At 43.5% G+C, this 12,992-nt stretch overlaps 4 protein-coding genes across 4 annotated transcripts; 1 reads left to right on the top strand and 3 right to left on the bottom strand.

Moving 5' to 3' along the window:
* Window positions 1-2,881, bottom strand: LOC109428986 (dynein regulatory complex protein 9). The gene is made up of 5 exons (XM_019704831.3): window positions 2,380-2,881; window positions 2,221-2,319; window positions 1,865-2,157; window positions 1,493-1,801; window positions 1-1,439 (listed from the first exon to the last, which is right to left on the bottom strand). The coding sequence occupies exons 1-5, from the start codon at window positions 2,833-2,835 to the stop codon at window positions 1,259-1,261; spliced, it is 1,338 nt and encodes a 445-aa protein (XP_019560376.3). The 5' UTR covers window positions 2,836-2,881; the 3' UTR covers window positions 1-1,258.
* Window positions 2,882-3,644: 763 nt separating this feature from the next.
* Window positions 3,645-5,307, bottom strand: LOC109428987 (dynein regulatory complex protein 9). Its single transcript, XM_019704832.3, has 5 exons — window positions 4,944-5,307; window positions 4,788-4,880; window positions 4,440-4,732; window positions 4,068-4,376; window positions 3,645-4,009 (listed from the first exon to the last, which is right to left on the bottom strand). Exons 1-5 carry the CDS (start codon window positions 5,304-5,306, stop codon window positions 3,829-3,831), a joined length of 1,239 nt encoding a protein of 412 aa, XP_019560377.3. The 5' UTR covers window position 5,307; the 3' UTR covers window positions 3,645-3,828.
* Window positions 5,308-5,644: 337 nt separating this feature from the next.
* On the top strand, window positions 5,645-11,227 carry LOC109428878 (dynein regulatory complex subunit 2). The gene is made up of 3 exons (XM_019704716.3): window positions 5,645-5,793; window positions 7,869-8,345; window positions 10,217-11,227. The coding sequence occupies exons 1-3, from the start codon at window positions 5,653-5,655 to the stop codon at window positions 11,195-11,197; spliced, it is 1,599 nt and encodes a 532-aa protein (XP_019560261.2). The 5' UTR covers window positions 5,645-5,652; the 3' UTR covers window positions 11,198-11,227.
* Window positions 8,364-9,454, bottom strand: LOC109428879 (general odorant-binding protein 71). Its single transcript, XM_019704717.3, has one exon. It carries the CDS (start codon window positions 9,371-9,373, stop codon window positions 8,453-8,455), a length of 921 nt encoding a protein of 306 aa, XP_019560262.3. The 5' UTR covers window positions 9,374-9,454; the 3' UTR covers window positions 8,364-8,452.
* Window positions 11,228-12,992: the final 1,765 nt, after the last annotated feature.

The raw sequence follows: 12,992 nt of genomic DNA, 5'->3' as shown, positions 1-12,992 counted from the left end.
GAAAGGGTGTGATAGATAACATGCAAATATAGGAAGAATGAGCAATCATTCAGAAGAGAATTTCCAGCCACATGCAATAAAGAGCAGAAAAAGTAAAAGAGACGTCTCTGATTGAAATAGGAATACGCAGAAGGGGTATACTTTTGGAGTTTCTAGCCTACAGAATCGAGATTGCATATTTTAAAGACGGGCTTGGTGGTCTAGTGGCTACCGCTTCTGATTCGTATGCAGAAGGTCATGGGTTCAATCCCTGGCCCGTCCTTTTCATCCTACTTTGTATCTTTCTATCCACTTTCTCTCGCTCTCTCTTCCTCTACATATACAACTCATGTATATTCATATGTTCATAGCCATCGCTAGAACCAGAAACGAATTGAAAAAAGTCGTTTCCCTTCCTTCCAATTTCCACTCACAGCACAGTGTATATATAACGCCTTATAAGTTATGCAACCAAAGCGTGCTGTGCCGCTTGACCTTATTCACCTTATTCACCACACAATCTATCACGAACACTATAAATAACCCTATCCATGGATCACATCACCGACCCAACGGTGACTCCCAGATCTCCCATCCTTTCCGTCTAACAAATACCCCAGTCCGTGCGGGTTGTGGGGACGCAGAGTGCTCTCGGTCTCTAGTAGCAACAACCAGTACACTCTAACATTCTTTTCCCTTCCCAGCTGACTATAAGGACTTGGCCGGCGCCGGTATTGATCAAATATGCATGAGCTGCTAAAATTGCACATTGAGAATAAGTGGAATGTCCCAGCCCCTTATTCAGTTGGATCTCAGTGCAACTGGTACCAGTTCAGATCAATCACGGAGGAGCAACCATTGACATGTATAGTCAGAATTGATCGTTTTTTTTTTACAGAATCGAGATTGCATATTTTAAATAAATCGAGGGCAAATTGTCACAATGTTGATTGTTGATCGATGTTTCCTGTTTAGATACATACATTATTTAAAAAAAATTTATTCATATATTTTGTAAAAAAATACGCGACATAACACTCAGTGCAGTACCAGATACATAAATATAGGGATGTGCTTCACAGCATTTCCAAGTCAAACCTTTGTAGATCACATTCGCGTTCAAAACCACGCTCGAAAGGAACACCGAAAGTTGCAATTTACTTCCTGCAAAAAGGCAGTTTCATAGTAAATTTAAACATAGAACTTTCTACCATGAGGAGAAAATTTTTAAGCAATCAAGTGTTTCACCACTACTGCATGTAGGAACGATTTAGGAAGTTTACTTTTTGCCCTTGGCACGCCGTCCTCCCCGGCGACCACGCATTTTGCGCTTCCGCTCGGCTACGGAACGCCAAGCTCGCTGCAGAACAATTGCGGCCCGTTTCATCATGAACTGGTGTATGACCTCCTCCTGGGCCCGCAGCTCATCCAGGCGCCTTTCCTCGATTGCATCGAAGTATCTGGAAAGATAATTCATTCAATTATATGCTAAGTTGCCCGAAGAATTGCATACTTCTTCTCCTGGGGATCGAACACCGTACGCTTCCATTCGTCGAACTCCTCCTGACGTTCCTGCAAGGTATCTCCCAAGGCGTTCAATTCCTTGGTCCTTTCGCCGGCATCCTTATCGTATTTATTGAGCCACAGCTGGAGCTGCTGCGTCAACTTTGCTTTCTTTGTCCGGTTTGCCTTTTCCGACAGAAGATCGGCCTCCAAGGTGTTCTTGTACTCTTTGGTCCTACGGTTGACTTCTTCCTGAAGCTCCTCGTAACGTTGATCACTTCGCTCGAAGTAATGGAACATGCTCCGATCGGACTCTTGACTAGGAATTAAATGGCAAAATCAATCTCACATAACGATTCTACTTTACCGAGCAACACAATACATAAACTCATCGATTTGCCTCTTGCTCTGCTCCTCCAGCCGTTCAATATCCGCCCGGTACTTCTCGATGATGGCTGTCTTTTCCTCGATCTCCACCTGGAACGATGCCCTCTTGTCCTCCAGAATACGCTCAATTTTGGCGATTTCCTTGATGTTACGCTCGTTCGACTGCCACATCCGATGCAGGATCTTCTCCTTGGCTAAATCTTTCTGGGCGGTCATCTTCATCTTGGTGATGTTGAATTTGCGAAACTCGCGGATGTTGGACAGAAATTTCTTGTATACTTTGGGTAGCTAGGAAATTAAAATACATTTTAAAACGTTTGATAACTAAGAAGACTCTCAAACAATACTGACATTCTTCACATGACTTGAAATCTCTTTATGAAGATCTTTGTTCGATACCATTTCAACCAACTCGATGAACTTTGTTGAAGGAAATTGGAAGTCTGCCATCTGAAACAATCGTTTCTATGATCAGAACGTATTCAACAGAAAATCTCCGAAAATACTCACGTTAACAATTTCCGGTACGAATGCTTCGCCATCATCACTCGATCTCATGTACTTACAAAGCAAGCGCAGAACGTCCTGCTCTTCCGCATTGAAATGCTTCGCCATCAGCTCTTCGTTGCGACAAATCATCGGCAAGCTGAACAGCACTTCCAGCGTGTCGGACATTTCCTGCAGAATCAACGTGACCCTATTGATCTGGATGTTGAACTCGACCTTCTGTAGGCTCTCGGGGTCGTACGAGTCGTGTTCCTCCTCCCCGTGCGACATGATCTCCAGACGGATTTTTTCGATCATGCTCTTCACCGTTTCGATGTCCTCCGGGGAATCATTGGCGAAAATTTCCTCAACCGTGTCGGCCATCCTCGCGAAGTGGCAAACTGATTTCAACTGATTGGTATCTATCGTTTTGACCAGCACAAGGGACATCGATTTAACGCGTGGGTAGCATGTTGCCATGGGTCAAACTTCACCCCTCGTTAAGTGTTTTTAAATTAACACCTGGTGCATGGTGAAGGGGTAATTTTTGGCACGCGATTTTAATGTTAGCCAGTGCTTCAGAAGCGAGACAAACTCTATTATCGATTATTCTTGGATGCTTTCAATCAATTTTCAATTTGGGCGGACAGGACAGACAGACAGACAGGACAGACAGACAGGACAGACAGACAGAACAGACAGACAGGACAGACAGACAGGACAGACAGACAGGACAGACAGACAGGACAGACAGACAGGACAGACAGACAGGACAGACAGCCAGGACAGACAGACAGGACAGACAGACAGGACAGACAGACAGGACAGACAGACAGGACAGACAGACAGGACAGACAGACAGGACAGACAGACAGGACAGACAGACAGGACAGACAGACAGGACAGACAGACAGGACAGACAGACAGGACAGACAGACAGGACAGACAGACAGGACAGACAGACAGGACAGACAGACAGGACAGACAGACAGGACAGACAGACAGGACAGACAGGACAGACAGGACAGACAGGACAGACAGACAGACAGGACTATTCTACCCATGATCGCATATCAGTCCCATCTTTGCTGGGTTTCCTATTCATATGGGACAGTAATGCGATCATAGGCAGTATTGTCGTCAGTAAGTCACGACAGCATTTTCGAAACTTAACAAAGAATTCTTCAAAATATATTTCGTTTGGAATGTTTCTCAAAGTTGTGCTTGACCAATTTCAAAAATTGAGGGAATTTTCCAAGCATGAATTATTTAGAAATTTATATTTAAATGAAAGTGGCTAATTTATTCCAAAGATTCTAATGAATTGTAATTGATATTTGTTTAAGTTAAGTAGATTGATGAAATAGATGATTGCGCACGCTGGATATGAATACTGAGTTGCATTTGTAAGACTTACTAATAAGGTGAAGTAAGATGCGATTGTGAAAAATATGATAATTATTCGTAGCAAGTTTACTTTTTGCCCTTTCCACGTCGTCCTCCGCGACGACCACGCATTTTACGCTTCCGTTCGGCTACCGAGCGCCAAGCCCGCTGCAATACCTTGGCTGCCCGGTGCATCATAAATAGATGAACACGCTCTTCGTGGGCCCGCAGCTCGTCCAGTCGACGTTCTTCAATCGCTTCGAAGTATCTAAAACAGAAAAATCAGCGTTCTGAGGTAACTTAACTTCGATTGTCGGTGGCCGTACTCTATCTCCTGTGGGTCGAATGAGTTTTGTTTCCACTCATTGAACTCCTGCTGCCTTGCTCTCAAGGTACTGGCCAAGCTTTTCAGCTCTTTGGTCCTTTCGCCGGCATCCTTGTCGTACTTATTGAGCCACGTCTGGAGCTGATGCGTCAGCTTTGCCTTTCGCATTCGATTTTCCTTCTCCAAACGAAGATCTTCCTCCAGGATCGTCTCGTACTCCGTCGTCCAACGGTTGGCTTCCTTCTGAAGTTCTTCGTAGCGGTTGTCACTTTGTTCAAAATAACGAAACATGTTCCGGTCGGATTTGTCACTGGAAGAGATCTTACTTGATGAGATCTGCATAATAAATATGACTATCATTTTCAAAACTGACATGAATTCATTGATTTGGTTCTTGCTTTGCTCATCCAGTCGTCGAATATCTTCCCGGTATCTTTCGATTTTCGACGTCTTCTCCTCGATTTCCGCCTGGAATAAAGCTCGCTTTTCCTGAAGAATTTGTTCAATTCGAGCAATTTCTTTAATGTTACGCTGGTTAGACTGCCACATCCGGTGCAGGATCTTTTCCTTGGCCAACTCTTTCTGAGCGGTCATCTTCATCTTGGCGATGGTAAACTTTCGGAACTCTCGAATGTTGGCTAAGAATTTCCGGTAGACTCCCGGGAGCTATAAAGGGCTCGGCTGTTAATTCAAATAATTCGTAGAAAAAATACATGCTTACATGCTTGATCTGACCAATGATGATTTGATGAAGTTCTTTGTTCGATAACATTGAAACCAATTCGACGAACTTCATCGGAGAGAACGAGGACAGCTGAAAATATAAATCAGATTTACTATATTCAGCCAAATGAACAAAGTCTTCAACTCCACTAACCTCAGCAACGGTAGGAGTTGATCCACCCTCGTCAGGAACCTTGGATCGCATATACTTGATCAGTAATCGAAGCACATCCTGCTCCTCAGCGTTGAAGTGTTGCTCCATCAAATCCTTATTACGACAGATTAGCGGCAAGCAAAACAGCACTTCCAACGTCTCGGACATTTCCTGCAGAATCAATGTGACCCTATTGATCTGGATGTTGAACTCGATCTTCTGGCGACTTTCCGGATCGTATGAGTCGTACTCCTCCTCACCATGGGACATAATTTCCAGACGAATCTTTTCGATCGTATTCTTCACCATCTGGATGTCCTCCGGAGAGTCACCGGCAAAGATATCGTCGATTGTGTCCGCCATATGGGGCGTTGTCACTTTCCCGTTCACGATTGAAATCTAATTACATCGAAAAGGAACGAACGGCATCGACGTAATGCAAATCCCTAACGACGACGTTGCCATGCGTTTGTATGTTGATTCCACCATGCGCTCCGATGCACTTTCCGTGGTTCGGATCCCTTATCCGATGGTAGCGGATTCCACCGTTTCCTCAGTAACACACGTTGAGAACTCACAAACAAACTTTTCCTTTCCCTACATAGGGAAGAATTGCTCACTCTCATTCAGTCTTCGACCGCATTCCACGGGAATCAGATTAGAGTTCGTTTTATTCAAGGAAGTAGTTGAGTTCAATTAGTGAGCAAATATGGGCAAGAAAAAGGGAGGCAACAAGAACAAGCTGGCCAAGATGTCCGAAGAGGAACGGGCACGGTACCTCCAGCATCGGGCCGACATGGAGGAGGAAGCTAGACGACGGAAGCAGCAACTGATTGCTACGTTCATGAAGGTATGTTGGGAATTTCCTGGTTGACACACATCCGTTTCTTAATGACATTACATTCATAAAATTTGAGAAAGAAAAAAAACATCTGAAATCGTACAATCAAGTATTTGAATGATCCTTGGAAGGATTTCCAACAAAGTTCTCGGAAGGATTTCCTGCGAAATCCTTGGAAGGATTTCCTGCGAAATCCTTGGAAAGATTTCCAGCGAAATCTTTGGAAGGATTTCCAGCGAAATCTTTGGAAGGATTTCCTGCGAAATCCTTGGAAGGATTTCCTGCGAAATCCTTGGAAGGATTTCCTGCGAAATCCTTGGAAGGATTTCCTGCGAAATCCTTGGAAGGATTTCCTGCGAAATCCTTGGAAGGATTTCCTGCGAAATCCTTGGAAGGATTTCCTGCGAAATCCTTGGAAGGATTTCCTGTGAAATCCTTGGAAGGATTTCCTGCGAAATCCTTGGAAGGATTTCCTGCGAAATCCTTGGAAGGATTTCCTGCGAAATCCTTGGAAGGATTTCCTGCGAAATCCTTGGAAGGATTTCCTGCGAAATCCTTGGAAGGATTTCCTGCGAAATCCTTGGAAGGATTTCCTGCGAAATCCTTGGAAGGATTTCCTGCGAAATCCTTGGAAGGATTTCCTGCGAAATCCTTGGAAGGATTTCCTGCGAAATCCTTGGAAGGATTTCCTGCGAAATCCTTGGAAGGATTTCCTGCGAAATCCTTGGAAGGATTTCCTGCGAAATCCTTGGAAGGATTTCCTGCGAAATCCTTGGAAGGATTTCCTGCGAAATCCTTGGAAGGATTTCCTGCGAAATCCTTGGAAGGATTTCCTGCGAAATCCTTGGAAGGATTTCCTGCGAAATCCTTGGAAGGATTTCCTGCGAAATCCTTGGAAGGATTTCCTGCGAAATCCTTGGAAGGATTTCCTGCGAAATCCTTGGAAGGATTTCCTGCGAAATCCTTGGAAGGATTTCCTGCGAAATCCTTGGAAGGATTTCCTGCGAAATCCTTGGAAGGATTTCCTGCGAAATGCTTGGAAGGATTTCCTGCGAAATCCTTGGAAGGATTTCCTGCGAAATCCTTGGAAGGATTTCCTGCGAAATCCTTGGAAGGATTTCCTGCGAAATCCTTGGAAGGATTTCCTGCGAAATCCTTGGAAGGATTTCCTGCGAAATCCTTGGAAGGATTTCCTGCGAAATCCTTGGAAGGATTTCCTGCGAAATCCTTGGAAAGATTTCCAGCGAAATCCTTGGAAGAATTTCCAGCGACATCCTTGGAAGAATTTCCAGCGACATCCTTGGAAGGGTTTCCAGCGAAATCCTTGGAAGGATTTCCAGCGACATCCTTGGAAGAATTTCCAGCGACATCCTTGGAAGGGTTTCCAGCGAAATCCTTGGAAGGATTTCCAGCGAAATCCTTGGAAGGATTTCCAGCGAAATCCTTGGAAGGATTTCCAGCGAAATCCTTGGAAGGATTTCCAGCGAAATCCTTGGAAGGATTTCCAGCGAAATCCTTGGAAGGATTTCCAGCGAAATCCTTGGAAGGATTTCCAGCGAAATCCTTGGAAGGATTTCCAGCGAAATCCTTGGAAGGATTTCCAGCGAAATCCTTGGAAGGATTTCCAGCGAAATCCTTGGAAGGATTTCCAGCGAAATCCTTGGAAGGATTTCCAGCGAAATCCTTGGAAGGATTTCCAGCGAAATCCTTGGAAGGATTTCCAGCGAAATCCTTGGAAGGATTTCCAGCGAAATCCTTGGAAGGATTTCCAGCGAAATCCTTGGAAGGATTTCCAGCGAAATCCTTGGAAGGATTTCCAGCGAAATCCTTGGAAGGATTTCCAGCGAAATCCTTGGAAGGATTTCCAGCGAAATCCTTGGAAGGATTTCCAGCGAAATCCTTGGAAGGATTTCCAGCGAAATCCTTGGAAGGATTTCCAGCGAATTCCTTGGAAGGATTTCCAGCGAAATCCTTGGAAGGATTTCCAGCGAAATCCTTGGAAGGATTTCCTGCTAAATCCTTGGAAGGATTTCCACAGAAACCTATCAAATGTTTTCTGTTTATTTTTTATCTCTGCTCAACAGAACAAACTGAAACGTGAGGATGCTTTCGCTCGGCTCAACCTGGCCAAGATCAACCAGGAGTGGCGCAGCATCCTGCGCAACATCAAGTGCAAGGAGCTCAAAAACGAAATCGAACAGGTGGAAAAGATGTGCACCGAGTGCATCGAGAACAAGAACGGCATCATCCGGCGGTTGCTGTGCGATCTGGACGAATCGGAGGAAATCTACTCGACCATGCTGCACGCCCACATGGAGAAGATCGAGAAGATCATGAACATCCACAACGATCGGTTGGCCTTTCTTACGAGGCTGTACGAAATCGAGAAGAAGGAGATCATCGAAAACTACGACCAGGAGATTGCGAACTACAAGAGCAAGAAGTTCGGACTGCAGAAGGAGCTGGAGTGCGTGTTCTATGGGTTGGCCGAGCGATCGAGGGTCGATCGGAAGCGTTCCGAGGAGGAACATATGCTGAAGAAGGATGAGCTGAAGAATTCGGTGAGTTTTATTTTCAGAGAAACTTTGCTTTTATTGGAACATTTTTGTGAAGGGTGCTTGAGAGACATTGCGATGCAGGTGCGTTGTGAAATCAACTCAGATGATCACTAGAACATGATTGTTTCGTTTTCCCAGTCGTTGCAGTTTGCTTGCCCCCTATCAGCCAGGCACGTGACGAACTTCATCGAGTAGTCGCACTTATCCTTCAGTTTGTTGTCCATGCTGATCATGTGGAAGCATTCCTGGATGGAGTCCGTGTAGAAGTCGCGTAGTTCGTAATCCCTCAAGTCCTTCGTGACCACGTGCAGTACCTTGTGTTTGTCCGGGAAGCCTTCGTTGTTGGTCATCTTCATTTCCTGGAAGAAACACTGCATCATGCAAGCTCGATCACGTTCTGTATTGTTGGTTCCGTTGCCCGAAGAGTTTCCATTGGGATGCATGAATTGATTGCGATCGCGGTTGTAGCGATCGTTCTGTTGGTAGTTGTATCCATAGCCACCCTGAGAGCCATCGTTATAGTATTGTCGCTTGTACCGTCCCTGCTGATTCCGTCCATCGTCCATCCTTCGTCCCATTTGCCCGTAGTCGTAGTCCCGATCGCGATCCCGGCGTCTTCCATTATCCTGACGATTTCTGTTGTCCCCTCTGCTGCGATCGTCCCCATTCCTGCTGGAGTCCCTTCCCCTGTTCATGTCTTCTCCATTCCTTCCTCTCGTATTCGGTATTTGAATACCTCCAGCTCCACTGACCTGCCTTCTGCTGTTACCTTCGGTGCTCGATTCGCGATCCTCGTCACTGTCCGTGTCTGAGTAGGACGAATCGTTATTATCGTACTCGTTGCTGCTCTTATTCTCTGCCTCGGAGGTGATCCGCTTCATACAAACCCTTATCACCTTCCGAATTTCATCGCTAGTCGGGCCATCCTCGGTGCGACATTTGAGGGCCCAGGTACCTTCCAGGAGCAGGAGAACCAGTACGAGCAAAGCCGTAATGAAGATCGAGTTTCGCGTTGGCCAATGGTTTCCCATGGTTAATCAAGTTTGTCAGCCATGACGCTTATTTGAAAGAGCGAACCACTTCTGTATCGAAACCGTAGATGCGGTACTCAGTAGCTGGATGAAGTTCACTTGAATCTGTTACGATTGCTGATAGTGCTTTTATAGCTGCAATCGTGGAGTTTGATTGACACTTCCGAAAGGCAAATTGAACTAAATACTTTAAGTAATTGGTTGGGACAGATGCATGTCAAATATTACAAGGGTAACCTTTTCTATCTTATTGTGCAGATTGCATAATAAATAATTATTCAAATAAATGATCTGCTCATACTTCGGGTGCGATTTTGTTTGAGGTTTGTTGAAATTCCGGTCACTATTTCAAATATAAGCCACTGACCTTTTCACTTAGACTGTTTTCGAATCCTAAGGAATAATTTCTATAGTTTTCTAGCAACATTCCAATCAAACATTTAGTTGAATTTTACTATTTCTTTCTATGAAATTTGCTAAGGAATTTATCAGAAAAAAACCAAGAGTTCCATCTAAACGTTCTTCGAGTCTCCGAGATTTGCCGTTGTAAAAGTAAGAGGAGCTCAACCTGTATTCACAAACTGAACCAGTCGTTTGCACCTGCTTAGAATTCATCTTCATATTGGTCCACCATTACTGCTTGCACTTGCTATGTAATTCGTCTTCAAAACCCTAAAATACTTTCGTCCACTTCAATATTTTAATGTTGTCGATGTCTGTTTCGACTATCCATAGTTCTCTAGGTCAACTGCGAGATTACCTCAAGTGTTACAAAGCTAGGATTAGAATAAGAGATGCTTTCCCACAAGATAATATATGATAAAGCCATTTTCTCTTCCCTAGATGATTCTCAAGCTCGAAATGATCACCAAAGAGCGCGAGCGGCATATGGAAAAGCTCTGGAAAGAGTTCCAAAAGGTCCTAAACACTTATCTACGCAACACTGAAGAGTACCGCAACGAGTACAGTAAGCTGCGGGACCAGGATGCCAACGATACCCGCCACATCCAGAACCACTACGTCGAGGTGGCTCGACTGAGCGATTTGATCTCCAACCTGCGGCAGAAGCTAGTGACCATCAAAGACGAACACGAGTTCAACGTGAAACAGCTGCAGAAGACCAAGATGGAGCTGCAGGAGCGCATTCGGAACATCAAACAGGAGATGGAGATTGGGCTGAAGATGGACGACGAGAAGCTGAAGCAACTGGCGGTTTGTGGGCATGGAGCGCTGAAGTATTTGCAGAACTTGCTCAGACGAGGCAATGCGATTCTGCAGATTGCGACGTTCTGCAAGAAGTTCGAGACGGAAAACGAGAGCTTGCTTCCGTTTGTGCACAGTGCCGTGAAACGGCAGATGTTCGAGGTGGACGAGGATGAGCTGAAGGAACCTACTACGGAGTTCGAAGTGTTCAAGAAGGATACCTTTGGGATTGCGAAGAAGTTTGAAAACTTCTGGATGAGATTCAATAAGGCTAGGGTCGACTGTGCGTGCTTGCAGGAGGAGAAGAAACAACTGCTCGAGGAGAACGAGAGATTGAAGAATCAACTGAAGGAGTATCTGATAACGGTGAATATGAATAACGGCGGTTCGTTGGAGTCAAACGAGACGCTGCTTGCGGAAAGACCTAGCTCGATGAAGGTCGAAAAGGTGATTCATATCGATTTGAAGCTGAAGTCGGTTCGGTTCAGCAAGGATGGTAAGCGGAGACCGGTGACTTGCATTGAGGGAAACTTGAGCAATGCCATTCGGAACGACAGGTTGATGGAAATGCGAAGCAAGCCGAATCAGTTGTACTCGTTGATTCGTCAGTCCACATCCTAAGGATATGCGGGGCTATCATAAATGGCATGAAGTTTTTTGGCATAAAGCTATCAAACATGATTTATTCTTTTGATATCTTCTGGGACAGAAGCATCTGTTTCAGCGAGTCGTCTATTTAGATTTTACAGAAGATACCTTCTTTCTATCTGCTTTGAATCCTAAGATACAGCAGTTCAACATTTTACTTGATAACTAGCACTATCTAGCGCCAAAACAATTAATTAACCCTAAAAGGGATACCTTCATGGCCTCAGTTTCGTCACCTCACTGAGTGTGTTCCATCAAAGACGAGCTCTGAAAGGCGCCTGGGGTCCAATGGACTCCAGGTATCCTTTTTAGGGTTAATCAACCAAATTGTTGCAACGCTTATTTGACTTTCTCAAAATTTATGCAGAAGAATCCATCATTCTAAATAAACTAGTTCTTAAGGTACCTCGCATGTGGATAACAGATGCTAACTAATTGGTGCATCAACAAGACTGCTCCTCTTCATCTTAAAAAGAAGTAAACTGAAAACCCCACGTTTTATCTGCTTTGGAATGTGAAATACCGTGAGGTGCCCATATTTCGTGCACTTATGAATTCCCAAAGTTTGATAAACGTTTGAAATTTTACCAAAAAAGTATATCGGATTAATTTCTTCAATAATATTTAGTGCTGGCACTCTAGCTCCCAAGAAAAATATAAATTAGGCAACTTCACATTATACGAGATAGTTACAGCATTAGTTTTGATTTGTTTGAAAGTGCCAAATTTCGTGCACGGGTTCCAAATTTCGTTCAAAATGGGTCCAAATTTCGCTCACTCTAAAAGACGTAGAATTCGCCTAAATGTGTTAATTTTCAAAAGGTAGCATACTCGTACAATACAAATGAAACCATAACGTGGAGATAAAATCGATGTATGTGACGAAATATGAGTGAATACTTGCTGTTTCCCATGTTCGTCCCGGATGTTTACATTAAGATTTCCAAAAATCCTTCTGTAGTTATGAGGGTTATTATTTTTGACGATTGTTTTGCACTTTAATTGACATCCTAATTAAACAATAGATTGTTTGCTATTTGAATCAAATGTTCACTAACTTTACTGATGGTCAGTAATGTGAATCAATTCATTTTCGTTATTGTAGCTGTTTACCTTTCTATTATGTGTCATTAATAGTCACATTCCTCGCGAGGTTAATTCTAGTAAAATGTCGTCTTCCAAATTTGTGTTCTGGCAATAAGGCTTACGCCAATAATTTGCATGAATGAAACTAGCGACTGTAAGCTACATACTACTTCCAATGTTTGGATAAATAAAATCATCCTGAGCCTACTTAGTATTCCCACATTTATAAATTTGTTTATTTTTTCTCACTTTCTACGTAGTTTATGAGCAGTCCCTAGCTAATTTTAAACCAATCAAAATAGTTATTAGAACTATTATTAATAACCGAATCATGTGATGGATACAAGTACACATGAACCTCTAAAACAAAGTTACAAAAAAGAATGCGCGAAATTAGGGCCCCATACAAATTTTGGGTTCCTTATTTCGCCAACAACATAAATGTTGAAACAAAATAAGAAAACAGCATTTTTAAGAATTTTTATTGCGTATTATAATAAAACATATTGAATTGAAATAATCATACATAAATTGGAATATTTACTTTTGCTAGAGATCGAAATACTTGTTCACTTCCGTGAGTGTTGATTTTCTCGTATCTCTGAATACGGCATCTGCTATTTGCATACATTTGCAATTTATTTTTCAATCTTTGACATAAATCAATTTTTTTATTTCTTTT

Source organism: Aedes albopictus, chromosome 3, assembly GCF_035046485.1.
Source record: "Aedes albopictus strain Foshan chromosome 3, AalbF5, whole genome shotgun sequence".
NCBI classification, from domain to species: Eukaryota; Metazoa; Arthropoda; class Insecta; order Diptera; family Culicidae; genus Aedes; species Aedes albopictus.
The sequence above is the reverse complement of the archived record's forward strand: the minus strand, read 5'-3'. Positions and strand labels throughout refer to the sequence as shown.